The 20,633-nt window shown below is 46.5% G+C and overlaps 1 protein-coding gene across 3 annotated transcripts in view; it reads left to right on the plus strand.

Annotated features, from left to right (window-relative positions):
- LMX1B (LIM homeobox transcription factor 1 beta) overlaps nt 1–12,831 on the plus strand; it is a 102,991-nt gene extending 90,160 nt beyond the window's left edge. Inside the window, exons 3-8 of one of the 3 annotated variants that reach the window (XM_075439472.1) lie at nt 4,020–4,252; nt 7,885–8,063; nt 9,075–9,152; nt 9,549–9,663; nt 10,428–10,568; nt 12,344–12,831. In XM_075439472.1, the coding sequence (XP_075295587.1) occupies nt 4,020–4,252; nt 7,885–8,063; nt 9,075–9,152; nt 9,549–9,663; nt 10,428–10,568; nt 12,344–12,501 (904 nt within the window). In that variant the 3' untranslated portion in view covers nt 12,502–12,831. Of the gene's footprint in view, nt 1–4,019; nt 4,253–7,884; nt 8,064–9,074; nt 9,153–9,548; nt 9,664–10,427; nt 10,590–12,343 lie in introns of all 3 variants that reach the window. The other 2 variants (XM_075439471.1, XM_075439473.1) reach the window with 2 other exon arrangements.
- The last annotated feature ends 7,802 nt before the right edge of the window (nt 12,832–20,633 follow it).

A 20,633-nucleotide genomic window follows, 5' to 3' on the forward strand; every position in this document is an offset into this window, starting at 1 on the left:
CATGCAGGAAGGCACAATGGATCATGTAACTGTGGTTGTTTCTAAGGATTACTGATTCAGCCTGACTTCACAGGGATATCCTAACAAATAAAATCTTTATGGCCTCTTCTGCTGGTGAACATTTTCTTCTACTGTTTAAAGACAGGACCACGTCTTAGCGTTTTCATTGCCCCTTATATATATGGAAAATTAATTTGTTAAGTTCCCCCAGTTTTAGCCGATGAAGACTTTTTGCCTATCTCGTACTGTACAGTTGCTTCACAGCGTTTATTACAGATCCTCAGATGGACAGACAGGCCATTGTTCCAAGCTTTAGCTCAGCTGAATCCCCAAGTGTTTCAGGCATAGAGGCAAACACACTTAAAAACTCCTAAACCTATTGAGTTGTCTTTCAAAATTGTCCAGGCAACAGAATTTATTTATAAAACTCTTGCAATCGTTGATTCAAAACAAGGTTTTCTTGTTCTGCTTTGCTCCTTTGTCCTCTTTGAACCATTTTCTTTGGAATGTTTTCGTTGTGCTTAGGAGTCAGAGATTTCCTGGGGCTTCTAATAAAGGCATTTGATTTCCACTCTCCACATACTTTAACAAGTCCAAGGATTTTGAGGTTTGACGTTAACTTGAAGAGAGCTGGAGAAAATCAGCCAAGGGGGTAAAAAGTCAGAGTTATGCAAATTATTTGTAAAATGCATAGAAAGTGAAAGAAATATTTCTTTAAATGTGGTTGGCATGGGACAGGGATTTTGTCTCACCACAGAGTATCTGCATGCTCCCCTTCAAATTTATGGTGCTGACTGAAACCTGTAAAGGGGTGATCTGTAAAGTATTCCTGCTATCCTACGCTTCTCAACAGGTTTATTACCATTCGTTTATAAAATGAACAGTCTAATGAGCAGTGTTTTAGATCACAGATAGCAAAGTCTGGTCATTTGTCAAGATTAGTTTCCTGTTGTGAGATTGCCTTGTGTAAAAAAAGTGCATAACCTTGGGTTATTCACTGGAAGCTGAAAAAATACCTATAAACACCTTATAAGATAGATTTAATGAAGATTTTATAATCTCAGAATTAAACCCAACATGGTGCAGTTCGTGTATATTTGTGCGAGTGCATGTTACAATGCAGAGAGTACCGAGCACAGAGTATGGAATTTTCTTACGCTGGCAACAGACGAATTAAAGATCCAAAATCCATGCAGTATTGCCAGGCCAATTTAATTTGAACGAGTTAATACTACATTGATGGCAATCTAATTCGTTATGACCGAAAGACTGCCTTTGGAAACGTTGCTGTGAAAGCACCATCTTTCTGGCAGTAGTCAATTGCCAATAAATAACACAAAGTATTTTTTATTTACGTTAGACATCTTTTATTTTGAAGAAAAAGGAATAAAACCCCCAACACTCAGTAAAGCAGTATGACAGCAAAGGTGTAAGCCATGCACTCTGCAGCACAAGGCTCAGGAGAAAGCAGATTATTTTAATGTCTCACTTAGAAGAAATGCGGGGGGGGGAGGTGTATATGCTTTCCCGCATAAAATTTCTTGTAAACCATATGACGGCTGTTTCCCCTTCCCCGGCCGGAGGCAGGCCCCGCCGCCTCCCCGCTGCCGGGGAGGGCTCCCGGGGAGGGCTCCGGACGCTCCTCGCCCGGTGCAGCGGCGGGAGCCTGCGGCCTGCGCGGAGCTGCGGCGGGCCGGCCGCCCGCGCGGTTCCGCGGGCCCGCAGCGATGAGCGGGGCCAGCGCCGCGCCCGCTCTGCGTTCCGCGCAGTAGGGCCGCCGCGGCTGGCGGAGCCCGGCCCCGCGTCCCGCCGCACCGGGGCCGCTGCCGGGGCCTCGCCGCGGGGCAGGCGCAGCGCGCCGCGCTCCCGGCCTGAGGGCAGCGGCCTGGCGGAGGCGCCCGCAGGGGCGGCGGGGCCGGCGGCGGCGCGGTCGCCGGTCTCTGCGCGCCGAGGTCGCTCAGGCCGGCGGCGCTGGCCGCAGCCGGGCCCCGGGAGGCTGCAGCCGGGCCCCGGGAGCGTTCCCGGGCCGGGCGGCCGCCGGGCGGCCCCTGGGAGCGGCACCGCGGCCAGGGGCAGGGGCAGCGCACCGCACCGCGTCTGCTGATCCGCGGAGTCTTTCTGTGTGCTCGGTCCTAACGACAGCCTTCAGACAAAAGATGCGAGCTTAATTAAACCGAGTCAAACAGGTCTAAGAGTTAGATAGAAACAACTTCTGAAAGTGCTTAAAATCTGTTTGCTCTTTTTTTCCTCTGGTGTTTTAATCCTTTCAGAGATGTTACTGTGTATAGATAAAAGTATTGCCTCCTTAGGAATTTGCTAGCTAAAGCGTTGTCACATTTTTGTGATGTTTCCTAGTCAGAACATAAAGTCATATTTCTCTCTTTCTGTTAAAGTTTGCGTCTAACAGAACAAAAACCTTGCAGACAAACCCAGCAGACTGTGTGCAATAAGATGGCCTAGGTACTAGCGGCGGCCATGGGTCCTGCGAGGCATCGGTGTCCCTTTCATAGATTTAATCCGCTACGTACCCAGAAAAGAGCCACTCGGTCCACCTTGTGTGGCTCGCGCCGCGCGGAGCCATGGCCTTGTGGCTGCAGTCACGCGGAGGTGCGCACTGAGCCAGCAAGGTTAATAGCCCGGATCTCTTTTTTTAGGTCGAAAGATACAAATGGGGAAAGCCCACAAGCTCTTGGGCACCCAGCCTTTCTCTGGACGCCGTATGCAAATGTATTTACATTTTCTTTTCCCTCCTGCCTGTTCTGCGACTCTGTCATTTTGCTGAGGAGCAACTGTGACTGCCATTTTGCTGTACTTCTCAGCTCAGACAAAATGGAGGCTTTGGAGGAATCAGTAACTACAACAGCCCGTGCCTTCTAAAAATCAAAGATAATCGCCTTTTATGAAAAAGGTGATAATTTTGAGGATGAAAAAAAAAATTAGCATACCCCATCCTAAAAGGCGGAATCTCCTTTTTTCCTGTGAACACATGGGTGCAGTTGTGTTAATTTCATTGCCGAAATGTAAATATTAATGCACCTTGCACTTTGATGTATTGCCATAAAAGACACTGAATTTCAAATCACCAGGCCCACTGTGTGATGCAGGGACGTAACTTAGCTATTCATCTTTATTTGAACAGCCCTCTTCCTAAAAGCTCACTTAGGGAGATTCCCAGTCGCCATTAGAAAAGCAAAATAAAATTAATCTAAATCATTCTAACTTTATCTCAGAAAATTAATGATGGATGAAGAAGGGGTTTATAAAGGTTTAATAAGAACTAGACTGGAATACAGTGTATATTCTAGAGCCTGTGATTATAGTGGTAATTTAGCAGATTGTATCACTGCCTATCTCTGCCAAAGGATGTTTCACACCATTTAAAATGCACAGTACTCCCTTCAGAGACAGGTTGTTCTGGAATAACTCAACATCCGAAGAAAAGCCATGTTATTTCACTCCTCTCTTTATCAGTCGCATGTGTGCGATTGCGTGTGTGTGTGTCATCTTCTCCTCAGCAATAGCGCTAAGTTTTCATGGTTGTTTCTGTGTTCATTTATCAGCCTCCTGTGAGACAGACAATACCAAAAATGGAAAGCCATGAAATCTGTTCAGAATAGGGTTTAAGTGCTGAAACCAGAGAGCCTGTATAAAACAAAGCATGAATTGGTCCTTCCTCTAAAGGGTGAATTAAAATAAATTTGGTTTTGAACACGTTATCCAAACTCTGAGAGCTCCTTTTTGTTTCTCATTTTGAAGAGGAACAAAACAGTGAGATAAGGACAAACCTTAGTGGTTTTTTTATCCAGCAAAGGTGATTTGAGAATCTCTAGACCAAAGGGATTGAGATTTGAATAAATTGCATGCCTGTGATGTTTCCAAGACTAAGGATGCAAGTCTCCCAGTGTGCAAAGGCATGAGCCAAGCTGATCTGTAGTTAAATTAAAGAATTTGTCATATTTAAATTCATGGAGTGCATGGTCTGGTGTTCCCTTTGACTCTCCTGCCTCTCTCTTTTACAGGCTCTTTGCTGCCAAGTGCAGTGGCTGCATGGAAAAGATCGCCCCAACAGAATTTGTGATGAGAGCCCTGGAGTGTGTTTACCACTTAAGCTGTTTCTGCTGCTGCGTTTGCGAACGACAGCTGAGGAAAGGGGATGAATTTGTTCTTAAGGAAGGGCAATTGCTCTGCAAAAGTGACTATGAAAAAGAGAAAGACTTGTTGAGCTCGGTCAGCCCAGACGACTCAGACTCAGGTGAGCTCTTCTCACACCTGCTCCAACTGGAAAAGCTGCAAGGGTTTGTGGAGCTTTCTTATAGAAAAGTACATCCATTTACACACCCGCTTTATCTATATGCACATGCCGCCCATGCTAATTAGCAGACACAGCTAAAAAAATCCCTACTTGTAGTCTGTTCTCGCTAACTTGACTCCCTTCCTTGTCTTGCTGCTTAGTAAAGGACAGAAACTTTTTGGTTTTGTCAAGACATATTTCTCTAAGATCACAAAATGTGAATCAGACTGACTTCAGTTACCTGAGACCTCATTTAAAGCATGCTCTTTTCCATAGGCATTCTTCCATCCACTTAACACATTTTTCAGCATTGAGCTAGGAAAATGGACAAAGTAGTAATATGGTTTTCAAGAGTATTCTCTCTGCCAGTCACAAGTGGTAACTTTAAGAAAAACTACAGGTATAACACAGAAGTGCTGAGGAGAAGCTGAAAGAAACCAAGAAGTGAGTTTGTGCTGCAGCAATAGCATGTGCGGCGCAGGAAGGCAGGGGCACTGCCTGCTTGGTGAGGCTGCGTGCGTATCCACTCCCATTAAGGCAGGCAAGGGGGCTCACACAAAAAGCAGTAACTTGAATGAGGAGTTCAGGGAAGTCTGTCTCTGGATGCTTTCAAGCCAGCTGCAATGCTTGGCTCTCCTGACTTCATCCAGACTTCTCCCTGGCAGTATGTCTCTTCTGTGCTGCTAAGGCTCTAGTTTCTCTGCTGTCTACCTGCTGTTTTGTGTCAAAGCCCCATTCTGGTTTCAGCCTAAGAGATCATCTTTGTGTTGACCCAAGGATAGCTGCACTGTGAGTTGTGTGCTACATACAGTACAGAAGTGAGGCGTGCAAAGTTTGCTTGTTACAGATGTCCAAGAGTGTTTTTGAGGTCCTGCACTCTTCCTGATGAGTGCAAACTGTTTAGGATCAGGGGGCGACAGGCTCAGTATCTTAGTAAAATGCACTACCAGTAATCTGCAGTGTGACCTCTCTCTTCAGAGAGACCTGGCGTTTGAACAGTGTGATTGCAAGAGTCTGCACCGCTTGGCCTGGGAGTTTAGGCAGAGGGTCTCCATGCTGCGACCAGAGCTTTTGCCTTCCCAAGAAGATAGCTGACAGCAGCTGATGGGTGTCTTCCCCAAGTTCTTCATGGTGATGGAGACACAGATACTTACTTTCCTCCACCCGTTTCCTAGGGAAGGTTTTAAAAGAGAGTGAGCAAAATCTGCTTGCTGTCTGTCTGGGGCTCGGAGCACAGTACTGTATAGGACAAATAGTCCACACACTGCATTTGGATTCTCCAGTCCAAAACCCAGGGGATCTAGCATTGGTCACAGTGAGGACTGCCTTTCAGGCTCACAGGCAACTCCAGGAGAGACGGGATGCATCCTTCCTGTGCCATATACGCTCAAGGAGACTGGAAACCTCCTGCTGCCAGTGTGCCCTGGCTGATCCAAAGACTAGAGATAGTGTGTACACAAATCGCTGCCAGCCATCATAATTCACACTTGTTTCCCAAGAAAACATCTAAGAAAATCAACAATTACCATTCCCTTAAGCGTACAAATGACATGAATGTTTGCCTCTGGTTTATGGGAAAATGCATTATTCCAGTTTAGCTAAGAGCAGTAATTATCCTTAATCTCTAATTTGAGAGCTGTATTCTCCATATTGCTGAAATTTATACTTTTGTGTCAGGAATGCGGCAAGACAAAGGTCACTGCTGACTCAGCAGGACATGCGGGACCAGGGCCTTTCTTGGAGCAGCATGTTATTTATCACCATACTGTATTTGCAGGGCCTCGGGTGCTTTGCAAATCTCATGTCGCAGGGTCTGGGCTCTTTGTGAATTTGCCCGAGGCATGCGAGTTTCCTACTTGCCCTTCAGCATGTCGTTCTCATCGCCAGCTTCAGCATCCTGCCCTCCACCTGTCTGCGTCCAGACAAAACCCCCTTTGAGAAGCTGGGTGTGCGGGGCTGTCCCCATGCTGCAGGGGTGGGCATGGAGATCCTCATCCCCTGCCCTCCCCGCTCGTCACGCCAGCACTGGTGGTTGCCATTTGCCAGCCAGCCGCGTTTGGGATCTGCTTTGGGCACGGCTGAGCTCTCCTTCAGGACCAGATTTTGTATTTTGTGATCAGCAGCAAACTACCACAGTGGCACAAAACAGCCTTGGTTTCGGTTTCATTTCCCCTTGGCACAAGGGGTAGTGTCTTACTCCTGGAGATGCTTTCCCCCTCCCCCTCATTATTCTGTTAGCCAAACCCAAACCTGAAAAGCAAGCTGACAAATTAAATGGGATGTTTTGTCTCCCATTGTCTAATACATTGAGAACACATATCTCCCAGATGCCTGTGTGAGAGCAAATGATGTCACATAGCCCTAGCTGAGTATGTGTCCTTCTCCAATCAAATATTTATCCACTGGACACAAAAGTAACTCTCCAATGAGCAATATTAATCCTCACAAACCTTTCCTGAGAAATGGCATGCCGGAAAGTTAATAATGTCATGGTTATTAAAATGACTGAACTTCTCTTTAATCATTAGGCAAAAGATGCTTATTAAAGTAAAAGGTGATTAGATTGCTAGGTGCATAATAATCAGACCCTAAAATGAATTAAAGTCTAATTTGTTAATTCCCCAAACGTAATCTTTGAGTATATAAAAACTGCGGTGTGTTTCTTCATGCTGAAGTCCCTATAATGGTGTATTCATGTTTTCTCGAAGAAAAATCAGTAGTCTGGTGAAAGAAAATATGCTGAGTTGAAAAGTTGTTTTTCACAACAAAATTTGTACTTACTCTTAAATCTTTGCCACTGTGACTGAGATTTCCAAGTACCATATACTAACACACGTAATATCACCAAATTGCATGAATATTTAGATTTTAACTATAGAAAATCCAAATAATCTGTTTGGTCTACACAAGCATACATATATTTGTTTGTATTTACCAAGAAAGAAATTTGTGCCTGCACACATAGGCACGCTGAAATTCACAGAGAAAGAATACTGATGTTTTCTGTGGGATGCAGAAATGAGATGGCAAAGATTGTATTTAGTATTATCTCTAGAGCTCAAAATATTCAGAACAATAACTACACTATATTTAGCTAAACAGATTTTGAGATATTTTTGCAGTATCTGCATTTACACTGTTTTGCTGCCATAGTGGTGTGGGCTGTAGTACCTGTCTGCAGCTAATGCTTTGGGAGAAGATGCGGCTCTGCTCCAAAGGGAGAGGTGCGTATCAGTTGGTGAGGTTGCAGCAGGTGAGCCCACAGGGGACCAAGTGATGCTGGAAGGGCACAAAGTCTCTCTGTGCCCGATTCGTAGCACCATTGAAGCATATTCCGAAATTCCATCCCCTGATCAGTCCCATGGCCTCAATTAAAAATTCAGCACTTTAATGTGCTTTTGTGTCATTTGATTGAGGCAGTGCACACAAATCTAAGATCGTCTCTTCCTGCCCGCAGTTGCTTTAGGTATTCAGATAGACATGGGATAACAGTCAAACCTGTTGGCTAGTTTGGCAGTGGAAGAGCAGTTCTCAGATCCCCTGTTATCTTGGTGGAACAACTACAAATCTATATTCTGTTCGTTTTTCACCAGTTAAAAGTGATGATGAAGACGGAGACGTTAAGCCCACCAAAGGACAAGTAACCCAAGGAAAAGGAAGTGATGATGGGAAGGACCCGAGAAGACCTAAGCGACCAAGGACAATACTTACTACGCAGCAGAGACGAGCGTTCAAAGCATCCTTTGAAGTGTCTTCCAAGCCCTGTAGGAAGGTATGTGCTTCATCAGGGACCTGAAGTCAGCTCTGACCCCAGGCCGTGGGGGTGGCAGGGTCAGGTGGCAGCTCCAGACAGCCCCTAGACCCTTCCCAGGACAGCAGCAGGTGCCTTGGAGCAAATACAGAAACCAGGCCAGCGTATGGCGATACTCACCCACATAACCGTTTCAGACTGGAGTGATCAGCAGCTTAGGATCAGCTCATTGTTGTTTCTGGATATTCACCCACAGTATGCAGAGCAGCTCCATGGCTGATTCCTGCCGAACAGCAATATTTGGTTCTGACAAACCATGAAGTAGTCCTTGACTACCAGAGCCCAGGTAAACAAGTGGCTTTTGCGCTTCCCCTTCCCACCACAGAGGGAGTCGCTTTCTAGTGAGCCGGGTGCTCAGCTTTGGTCCCACTACTTGTGCTTCCAGTCTGGCTTTTTTATGAAACTTAACCCTGCTGTTGATCTTGTTTGTAGCAGCTAGGGAAAGGTATAACATATTGCTTCACTGATGAAGCTGGTGAAAATCAAATCTTTGCGAAAAGCCAGCCAGGTAACTGTTTCCTCCTAAGTTTGATTAGGAAAAAATGGAGGTGCATCCTGAAAGCTGTCATTTTTGCAAAAAGTGACATTCTTCTACTGATGTACAAAGTATGTCTTTTGGGACGGTGCAATGTGCTTTTTTGCAATTTTAAAATATGAAGTTGTACCTCAGCAATATGAAAAATATTCATAGCCAAATTTGTATCTTTTTGCACAGAACAGTTTTATGGGTAAAATAAAAATCATGAAATGACTTAGTGTCATTTTACATGGCTCAGACTATTTGTTCAGTAGTTATGAAGCTGGTAGCAACATGAAGAGCAGAACTTGAACACACTGCAAAAAAGATGAGGAATTTTAAAAAGTAATTCTGTACATGCAGGTTTTATTGTAAGTGTGGGCATATTCCTCCTAACATAACTGATTTTTTTTTTAAATATTAAAAATTACATCATGAAACATTTCCTCCTGTAGGTCAGAGAAACACTAGCAGCTGAAACAGGACTCAGTGTGCGAGTTGTCCAGGTCTGGTTTCAAAACCAAAGAGCAAAGGTAGGTTGTTTGTCAAGTTCTCAAACACGAATTGTCTTCCAACACAGATTTCCCCCTCCGCCTCAAGGTAGTACATACCTCTGAGATCCCAGGGACTGAACTGTACATATTTTGCATGCATTGCTGTCTGCATCCGTACAAGAAAAGCAACTTTCAAAAACAGACATTAAGTTCATGTGCTCAAAGCAACATGACGTTGGGAGTAAATTTGGCATGCAGATATGAACTGGAAACTGAAATGTTTAAGCTTAGAAATGAAACTGAACCCACAGTGGCGTGTGCATGAATATAAATGGTCTGTATTAATTGATTCAGTGTTTGCAGAGAGTTTTGTAAGGAAACAAAATCATTGCATTCAGAGCCATGAGATTGTTCTGTTCTTCCTCTTTTATTCAGATGAAAAAACTAGCACGAAGGCATCAGCAGCAGCAAGAGCAACAAAACTCGCAGCGACTAGGGCAAGGTAGGGGATTTGCGATGAAGGCAAAGCAAGGGGAAAGCAATCTGCAAAGTTTCTTGAAGTGCCATTCCCACGTAATTTCTTAAGTACAGCCATACAGGGCATGCATAAGTCTGTGAATAATGTGTGCCATCATCAGTGGCAACAGAGTTCTCAGAGTTCTCCCATGGGGCCAGACCCTGGAGGTGCTTACACAGAAGCTGTTACCCCCTTTCTACAAGAAATGTGCACTATAGAGGCGCTTTCACTGGAGGAAATCTCTGGGAGTCTCACTCCAGGTAGGTCCTCCAGTTTGTTTTCTCCTGAAGAAAGGAGGACCATGCTCAGCTGGGCATCTGCAGGCTGCTTGCAAGGGCGTCAGCATCACTGCCACAGCCACGGCACAGGGAGCCCCTCCCGTGCCCCAGCAGCTGGCTGGACCCTGGGGCAGGAGCCGCACGGAGGCACCAGGGCTGGCTCTTGAGGTCGTTCACCTCCCAAGGCCTTGCAGCCTCAAATCCTCCTCTACGCAGAGCCAGAAAAACTGGTACCAACAGAAGTTAGAGAATAATAGGGCCATGTCACGCACAGGACAGACTTGGGGAAGATACAGTCCAGCACCCAGGAGCTCCAGAAATGACACAGTCAGAAATTACAAGTCTTTCAACTTACTGCTCAGAGTTGTACTCTCAGACAAAATTTGGAAGGCTCCTCTCAATGGCAGGACAAGCCTAGCTGCGTTCACTCTGCGCTCGGTTTCAGTATTGCCACTGAAGCTGCTGTCTGCTGCCTCTTTGTTCCTAAGCAGTGACTGTGCCCTCCTGCTTGCTTTGCAGAAGTGATGTCCAACCGAATGGAAGGGATGATGACATCTTACACACCGCTTGCACCACCACAGCAGCAGATTGTAGCAATGGATCAAAGCAGTTATGGCACAGACCCATTTCAGCAGGGTCTTACCCCTCCACAAATGCCAGGCGACCACATGAACCCTTATGGTAAGGCATGCATCATTCTGCCTCATCAGAAATAGCAGGGTTCGTATGCTGGTTCACATACCAAAGGTTCAATAGAGTTACTTGCTTTTATAATACTTTTTCTGGGATTTGTACCAGGGAATTTGTACCAGTCAGTTTTGTGTGTATATTTTTATGTACACATAAGGGTGTTAGAAGAGAGCTCATCCCAGGCTCTGGACACCCTTCAGAACTATTTCACAGTGTAATTCTGATAAATGATAAAACAAGCAACATCACCTCTCCTGCTCCACTTTTTTAAACCACTGTCCAAGACGTAGAAAAATAAACAGTACCAAATTCTAGCTCCCTCACAAGTTTTTCCTTTTTCTTAGAAGCTTTGGGAAAAAAGTGCCTTGAAAAGTGGTCTAATAAAGAGAAGTAATCTATTCATTCCAGAATGAATAAGCATTCCTCTCAGATCCCTCAGACTGGACGCATGGATTTGTTAAAGAACAGTTCATGAGCTACTAAGAGATGTGTTACCACAGGACATTTCTCCTGCATAATTCCATTCTCTGCCCAAAATCAAGATGATGGTTTGCTCTCATGATTTCCTGACCACACACCATCAAGTGAATAGGTACCAAACACATCACAAGCATTACATGCCTAATAATTGATTCTGGACAATTGCAGTGTGGCATTTAAATAAAATTTAAGAGGATTTCTCAGACTGTGATTGTTGGCCTTGTTGTAGCCCACAAGGGCCTGTTACGTCAGACTTGTTTCTGCTGACCAGGAGCACTTCATTGTAGAGGTCCACGTGCATATCACTTTCATGAGCACAGCATGCGCTGGCCAACAAGAAATCTGCTTTGGGTCTGTGTTACTACTTTTCCCAGTGAGCCAAGTCAACGGTACACACCAGGCAATTTAGTTTATCCTGTAAGAAGCTGAGGACATCTGAAGTGCAGTTGAGCGTTAGATGGCTTGTGATTTTGTTGCTGTTTGCTTGGCTTTCTAAGCAAAACTCCTTGAGAGGCAGGTTCTGTGCTCCAAAACCCCAGTGCAGGAAATGGCACAAAGACATTTCAAATGAGTGCATAAGGAATAAGAGCTGGACTAACACATCCTTGGTGCTCACAGGACTTGAGCTAGAGCTTTCTGGTACCTTGAGAGTTGAAGTAAGCTGACATCTTAGTTGCTAGGGGAAATAAAAGGTGCTGTTCCAAACCAGCCCCAAAAGAGTGGAATTTTCTGAAACGAAAGCATGTTTATAACTGTAGCTCACTTGAGGCCAGGGAAGCTGGGTCTTCTCCTGGGTCCTGTTGCATTTGTAGATCTGTCTTTGACCTTGTGTGTGAATGAAGACCATTAGTGGTTATGACCCTCAGACCGCTTTTCCCTGTAGTGGGCTCTCAGTGTCTGGTCCCACCTTCCTTGGTGGCCCCTGCACCCTGCAAAAAGGTCTCTTTCATGAAGAGCCAGTGATCTGCTCCTCCCCGGCACCATTTGCTCACGTCGTCAGCCAAGACTCTCTTTTGTGCTGCTGACTGAAGTATAAATGAAATCCTGGCAGATTCGAGTGGCACTGCTGCCAGCTGAACTCTGCGAGCTGGTTGCTAGCCTTCTCCTTGGTAGGTCAGACCCTTAGAGCAAAACTACACTAACATATAGAAACAAAACCAGGAGCGTTCCCTTTTGCTGCAGTGCGCAACATATGAGCATCTGTGTGTACTGTGTCCTCCTCTGGCTGCACAGAATCAAGCTTAACATATACGTTTCATTTGCAGGAAACGACTCCATTTTTCATGATATCGACAGTGATACCTCTTTAACTAGCTTGAGCGACTGTTTTCTTGCCTCTTCCGAAGTTAACTCCATGCAGGCTAGAGTAGGAAACCCCATTGACAGGCTGTACTCTATGCAGAGCTCGTATTTCGCCTCATGAAAATAAAAGAAAACAAACAGCCGGCATATATTTAGCCAGTGACTTTTTCCAGTGCAGACTCTACAGCCATATGTTGCCCAGCTCTTCCTTCACAGTGACTCCTGCTGCCTCTGGACTGCAAAGAGCATTTTTAGGAAGACTATATCTGTGTGCATATATGTGTATGTATGTATATACATATTAATACTTACATACATATATATATATATAAACAAACTGCATCCACCAGTCCCATATCCTTGATTCCCAGCTTGCACCAGACCACGAGACAAGCATGGAAGGAACAGAAGACCCTGCTCGTCAGCAGCTTTTGGTTTGGTTTGAGCTCATCGTTGTAAAGGAAATGGATTTTGTGGAAAGCTAGACCTTTTCCTGCTTTCTCTCTTCCTTTCTTTTGGATGTTTAGATCTTTTTTTTTGTTTAAAGCCACTGATACTGACATCGCTTGACCATATGACAAATAAAGAAACTGGAGATTCCTCCCTTTTCTTACTGCATGATTCATACTATGTTGTGGATGAATTGCCATTTGAACTGTGAGAAGTTAATGTAAATGTGACGTTCGACATTTGTTTCCTTTCTACACTTTTTCTACATAACCTAGATCTGCTCATTAGTTTATAGCCCTTACGCATATGAAACCGAGGAAACTGGTTAGCAGTAATATTTGTGGAGAAAGCCAGTGATTTCATTATAAGAAAGGTCTGTGACCCTGGAGAGGAGATGCATGTTAGGGACAGAGGCATTTAGGTTAGTATTGATCTTAAATAATTGAAACTAAAGGTGCTTACAAGACAGAGTTTTATTTCATTTTTTTAGAAGTGTGAGAGTAAAATATTTACATTTGTTTGTAAGCATTGCAGTGCCAAATTTCAAGTCTGGGCCATGACTAGCAAACCTGTGTTGTTCATTCTGTTCTGTTTATTTATGTTTTGTATGAGGCATAAATGTGCTATGCTCCATTGTCCATCTGGAATAATTAAGCACTCCTTTAGTTAATTATCTTGCCTCAGCAAGAGTCTATGATAGACAGTTCTAGCCTGAACCATCAGAAGTCCTGAAATGGGCACCAACTGGGGAAAAAAAAGTATGAAAGAGATCACAGTGGGAGGTTTAGATATGTTGAGCTGGAGTCTAACCCAAGTCCTGCAGGTTTCTCACTGATGGGACTCCCGTATTTACAATAAATACTCCAGCTAACCTATTAGTGCAAATGTAAGGAGAACAAGTACACAAGTTGAAGGGAATGTCCCAGCTGAAGTCTGAATGTCTCAGATGCTGAAGTTTGAGCATATGTCATATAGGTTTTCGTAGGGCATAAAATATCATAAATAATAATAGTGTAGTTATAAATATTGCCTGGTGATAATTATAATGTGGAGAGGCAGACAAGTACGATCATGGCTGTTAGTGGAGAAAACTTCATGGGGAAAATTTGCCAGGGTAATATCAGTAATTATAGGGTGTGTTCAAAATAGAGCTCATGGGGAAAGATTGGCAGGATAGGCACTTTCTTAAATAAATACCTTTAATATATTGACCATAATAGCCGAAAACAAGTCCAAGGCACTGGTTAATCCAACTCCTCCAGGCTGAGGACCGGGACCAGGCCGGCGCTGCAGAGTCTCCTGGGTGTCGGAACCTTCTGCAGGGGCGCGGGACTTGGAGGGTCCTGTCGCGGTGGGGGTGAGGCCAGAGCGGGGCTCCCGCAGCCCCAGCTCCCGGGCAGAGAGCAGCCCCGGGGGGGGTCCTGCGGGGGAGCCCCTCGGCGGCTGTCCACCCCTCCGCTGACGCAGAGGCATCCTCTTGTCCCGACGGGGTGGGTGGCAAGGATCGGATGGTAGGTCCAAGGAAAAAAGTAAGATCACATTGCTCCCTAGGGCAGAGATGGGAACCAAGCGTCTTAGAGGTGTCTCGAGAGAGCAAAGTTTTATCTGCAAGACACGTGTGTGCATTTTCACTCTGTGGAGGTGAGGAAGGCGCTGGGGGAGAAGACTGTGTATCTGCAGCGCAGGAGAGCGAGGTGCAGACCCAAGGCAAACCCTCCCTGCTGCAGCGTGGCGGCAGACCCACCGTCTGCCGCACACACAGCCCCTGCGAGCCGAGGGCCCGACGGCTCGGTGAGGATGCTGGGGTGACGCTCTGCTCCCTGCAGGTTCCCATCTCCTCCCTCCGCGACCACAGCCCGAACGGCAGGCTGCATGCCCAGGGAGATGGGTCCGTTGCTTTTGCTAGCGACTGTTCTCTCGTTTTGTGACAGGGATGGGGATTTTCAGGTGAAGGACGTGAGCCCCTGGATGTGTTTTGAAATTGGAGGAATTTTCTTTTCTTACCCTTCCCCTTCAATTATTTTTCCCTTTCCTTGTGTATCAAAATAAATAATTTATTTTCTTTCTGCATGATAGCAAACATCTGTAAAGAACTCAGGTGATCCTCACTGCTTGCAGGGCAGAAGGCAAGCAGATTTCATGTGGCACATTAGAAATATTTGTCATGTCCGATCTCAATGGTTTCATCAAGTTTTCTTCCCCATCCTTCTGCTGTGCTATTTTAGAGTCATAGAAAAGCATCTTCACCATCTCAAACACACCAGGTTTACAGACTCTACACACAGACACAACCTGGCTTCATCCCTGATTACTGGCAGGATCAAAATGGCATTTTTAGCGTTTACAGGGACTTAAGCGAGAACTATGTGACCTACAGTTTGGAGAACTGCCTTGTCCCAACTCTACCTCTGCTTCTGGGCTGGACAGTGAAAAAGCAATCCATTTCCAAGGACAGAATCAGATATCCCATTTTATAGCTGAAGTAACCATAATCTTTTGCTGATTTTTTTTTTTTGACGACTGCTTGCTATCTTTTTGTTTTTTCATTGCTTATACATACCATCTCCTCTTCCCTCAGTGTGTTGTATGGTGATGCCTTAGCTGTTTGTTCCCCCATATTCTGCCATCTCCGGTGCCATGTGCATGACACAGTCAAGCCCTCTGGCATGTGTAATGTTTTCCATGCCACTGTGGGTTGCTGCTGGTCAAGGGAAGGAATGCATAGCCAGTGATTTCCAGCGGACCTGTTATATCTGGCAAAGGCCAAAGTTCATTAAAGCAAAATAAATGTCACTTTTTTTATGTGGAATGAATTATCCTACTGGAGTGTGATCATTGTGGTTTTAACCTGAGACCTGCAGTAAAAGATTATATGGCAACCTCTGACCTTTTTGATTTCTGCTTTACTCTTCTATTGTCAAGGGAAATGTCACTGATCAGGTGAAAGTAAGATGTTTAATGGGCCATATCACAGTAATATCTTACACTGAGTCAAATTGATAAACTCTTGCCAAAAATTCTTAGCATCTGGCACTTCCACAGAAACCACAAACAATGATTGCACATATGGGAGCTTGAAGGCTAGAGGTCATGACAGCAGTTTATTACATGCACCTTACAGTGATCATTTTCCCTAGGAAATTAACCCCTCTCTAATATAAATGCATCAAGTGAGCTCTTCGTTGTGTTTCAATCATGTTGTTTTGGCTAAGCAAAGAATACATGTTAAGTTAAAGTGGTGACAAGATGCAATTAAGTAAAAGATGATTGATTAGGCTTCAGTGTTTGCTCAATAACGTTTAAAAAAGATGACTGTGAGATCAGAATGAGTACACTAGGTACTAGCTTCCTCAGAGGTCTTTATTGTGCAGTTGCCAGCTCTGTAATGGTGGCACACAGAGATTTCCTGGCACTCAGAAATGGTCACTGAGCAGCGTGGCCCTCAATCCTGCTGCCGGGCTCTCAGCTGGGCAGCAGCTCGTTTCCATTGCATGGCTGACTGTCAAGGCGATGATTCCTAGCATGGACTGCTGTTCTCAGCCCGCCGTTTACCACAGCACTACGGATCAAACTCTGTATCGTGAACAGTTAGGGGCTGGTGGTAAACATGTTTCACAGTCACGACATGGAAGAGAAGTATGTTGCTGTAAGTCAAGGGAGGTGGTTGCGATCACTAAGATTGAAACACCATCCTAGGCATTTTGATCTCCATTTCTCCTTTAAACTCAGTCATCAAGACCATCCAGATCACTTGGCTCAGTTGCTGCTAACCGTGCCCGAGATGTGACTCACGTTAGTCTCATGGTGGCTGCCGAGTGGATTTTTCAGACCCACCCTGCACCAGTCGGATGAATGTTGCCAGGTCCTTCGAAGGGGTCATTGCCGCTCTGTCAGCAGCAACTCAGCCACCTCGCTGCGCCACCATCGCATGGGGAAAGTCCTTCATGCTGAGAAGCCTTCCAGAGATGATGTGAACCCACTTACCTCTTCCTACTGCGCTCAGGACTCCTTTCCAGTTTCCTTAAGGATCAGAAATATATCCCAAGCCACTGCCCCAGGGAACACGGCTCTGTAATGCTGCTAGGGATGCTGCAAGCTGGGGTTTGCGAGAGCATCTCTTTGAACCATGTCATAATAATTCTGGTTGTCCTCAAAAGTCACTAGAAATGAACAGCAGAATCCAGGAGGAAGGGAAGGGTCCTTACAAGGCCAGAGCTTGGTCACAGCAGTAAAAGGGCAGAGAGGCAACTGAAGCACGTCAAAGCCATGGGAGCTGGAGCCACAGTGCCCAAAGTCTCAAGCTCTCAGGGCAGTGCTTTACACAATCCCATGCCCAAACTGCAGCACGTGTTTCTGAACAGCAGGCTGTCCCGGTGCATGCAGGTCCGTCTCCAGCCCACGCTCCTCACCCCAGTGGCACGGGACAGCTGACCGCCACACCCATGGCAGCCCAGCCAGGGCTCCAGGCGTCTGCTTTCTCCCATTGCGGGGTACTTGGGCGCTCGCTTACCTCTTGGCAGGTACCCGAAGTCTTTTGGCTTTGGTGGGATTGAAGCATGGTCTTGCTCATTTGAGGCCTATCTGAATAAACTGGCGACCGTTTGCCCTCCTCCAGGCTGCAGCCCAGGTCCCCTTGGTTGTGTACACCCTGTGTCTGCTCAGCAGTGACTGTGAAGGGACTGCCAGATACTTTGCATTGGGAACTCTGTTTTTAAGTGAACACCCTATTTTTTAGCTGTGTATGGCTGTATTACTTGTATATTTATATATTCTGTATTTATGTTATCGAAATGTAGTATTTTGTAGCTGTCTGTTACAATTTGTTTAACTTGTAAAAAAATCTGACTATGCTCTCTCATACTTAACCAGCTGCCTCTCACCATAGATTCTCTGCTCCTTTCCCTCTGTGTTGGTAACAAGCCACCATAATGTATGTAGATTGGATTATTTTTTTTTAATTTAATTACTTGTCATTGTTAAATTATTTATTAGTGTTTTTAAATTTCATTTCACTGCATTTTCTTTCCTGCCACCATTGACTGGCAGCTAAGATACATGAGTTTCTCATACATTATGCTCCTTCCCGTGTGTGCGCGCGCGCACGCACACACACACAAAACAAAAACAGAAAAAGAAAAAAAAGAGAGAGATTACACTTCAGTATATTTGTAAATAAAAGCAACCTGTAAACAAAGTAGGACTTTCTTCCAGTGTGCAGTTCTTTCTTTGCCTTTGTAGACTGAAAGCGTGCTCTCTGTACACCGGGAGTGGCACCACTGTTTTCCTAGGTAGGAAAACCAGGGGACTGTGACAGCTGAGCACTGCGTTCATATTTTTAGCGGTGTGGAACAGTAGCCCAGGCTGCTCAGTGGGTGCCCTTTCTTCCAAGGGGAGACACAGCAAGGGCGATGGCAGGGTCTCCTTTCACATTGTTCGTTGCCCTCTGCAGGGTGCGAGCTCCTCTGCAGGGTTGGGAACGGCCTTTTACACATCATCACTACCCTCACCCATCTTTGCGTGGACTAGTTTAGTAGAGGAGAGGCCTGTAGGAATTGTAAGACGGTGCAACCAGACCAGCCATTCGGACGGAGCTCTGTCAGAACCAAGATGTGTGTGGGGCAGGCACTTCTTGTTCTAGCAGTGCCAGGAGGGCTTATGCTGAAGTACATGGGTACGACGAGTCCTCTGCAATAAGCCCAGGACCATTTTGACCGTGCCTGGGGTCATGACAAGCCTGGGTACACCACTCCTCTGCCACTAGCCACAGGCACAACTATAGAAGAAACTGGGGAAACACCTGTTCATTACAGCAAACAGCTTACAGCTGCTTACAGCTACACCACGAACACAGCAAGTCACTGGCCCTCTACTTCATCCTTACGTAGCAGAAGTCTGGAGGATGAGCAGTGTTTTGGGTGGTGCGTGAACTGCTTCAGGGGAAGACGTCAGTACTCATTGCCACCGTCTGGTGTGGTGATGTCCAAGAGCCGGATAACCTTGCAGAGGTAAGGGCTATTTGCTCTGGGTGCAGCCTCCCACATTCCCGCTGTTTGCCAGGGCTCAGCCGGCAAGGAAACGCTGACTTGGCGCACCTGCTGCACCCCTGCCCTGAGCAGCCCCCGGGCGACGGCCAGGACTGGGCCCTCACCTGGTGAGACCTGGTCGGGTCCTGTCAGTCCAGTTTCGGTGTAAGGCAAGTAGGACACTGTTAAGAGGTGCTCTTGGAAGTTTGCCATTAAAGTTATTTCTAAGCTGAGAATTATGATTTCCAGCAAAAAGCTGGTTTTCACCTGCAGAAAGCATATGCTTAGTTTTCCAGAGAAAATTTTGATTTTTTTACAGAAATAAAATGTCTCAAATGGAAAATTTCTGATCAAAACCTGCTAGGTTTTCAGCAGATACTGTGAGAAAAGAACATTTTCTGAATGAGGTATTCTTTAAAAGGAAGCACAGCAGAGCAAATGCAGATGTGGAAAGTGAACCAGCTCCAGAATTAGGCCACCAGATAAACTGGGCCAAGGTTTTTAGCCACTTTGCTTAAGTGACAGAGAAGTGGCTGTGTGCTGATTATTTTATTATCTTAACCAATGCCATTTATCCTCGAGTGAAAAGCCAGCGGTACTGCTGACTTGGAGAAGCAGCACAAGAAGAGAGGCGCAGAGCTGCGGGGGAATGAGCAAGCTGGACCATCCATCTCGCTGCTGCCCAGCGCTCCGGGCCTCTCCTCGGGCGGCTGTGCCGGGGGACTGGGCGCCAACCCAAACAGCCTGCCTTGGCAGAGGAGCCGCGCAGCTCTGCCGGGCCCCGCCGCAGAGCTTCGTGCTGGAAAACAGAGTGCTAGTGTGCTTGGTGTCTGGGCTCAGACACCCTCTCTGCTGCCAGCTGTCTCCGGCGCGCACCGGCAGCACGCAGGGATAACGCTGGCGTCACAGCCCTGTCCAGGACCACGTCCCCCCGGGTCCCGCGGCGTCCGGGCTGCCTGGCGTGGTCACGGGTCTGTGCAGCCAGAGGTCTCTCAGGACGGGCCCCGGGGTCAGCGCCAGGGTCAGCCCCGGGGCCAGCGCTGTCGGCCCAAGAGGCACACGCTGTGTTTGCAGGCTTCAGAAATTACCCTCTCTTCACGTGCTGCCGTACAGGCTGCTGCTGGAGCTGCCCTTGGCTTCTCCAGAGACTGAGCCGCAGCAGATCTGTCTGGAGCAAGGAGCGGGCCCTGCGCTGGAGCTGCGGTGGCTGGGCAAGGGTGGCGGGCGGCAGACGCGTGCGGGGGGCTGGTGGGTCAGCCCGGGGCCTGCCGGGCTCCGGCTGCTGGGCACAGATGGCTGCGGGGCCCCGCTGCAAGCCCGGCGCATCTGCGGTGCCCGGGCCTCCACTGGCGCTGCCCTGGCGACGGCAGATGTGGCCAGAGCCCTGGCAAAGCGGTGTGTGGCGGCTGCCGTGATTCCAGAGACCGAGCAGCACCTTTCCTGAGGCAAAATGCATGCAAGGGGAGCCGCATGCTAAAACAGACAATACAAGTATTACCAATGGGTTATAAAGTATTCATCTAGTAATGGTAAATTTGAGACCACTATAAAATGATAGATTCATGCTGGTGTCTCATGGGCCATGTAAACACGAACATGAACTTCAGCTGAGGTTTGATCCGGTCACATCTCATTACTCATTGCCATTCCCCAGGCCCAGAGACACCGCATTTCTTTTCTATGCTTTCAGGCATAAAGTCACAATTTCTAATTTTTATTAAAAATCAAAACATACAGTTTTCCAGCTCACCTGATACCACCAAAAGGGGCCGCGCTGTAT

This window comes from Opisthocomus hoazin, chromosome 19, assembly GCF_030867145.1.
Source record: "Opisthocomus hoazin isolate bOpiHoa1 chromosome 19, bOpiHoa1.hap1, whole genome shotgun sequence".
Taxonomy (NCBI): Eukaryota; Metazoa; Chordata; class Aves; order Opisthocomiformes; family Opisthocomidae; genus Opisthocomus; species Opisthocomus hoazin.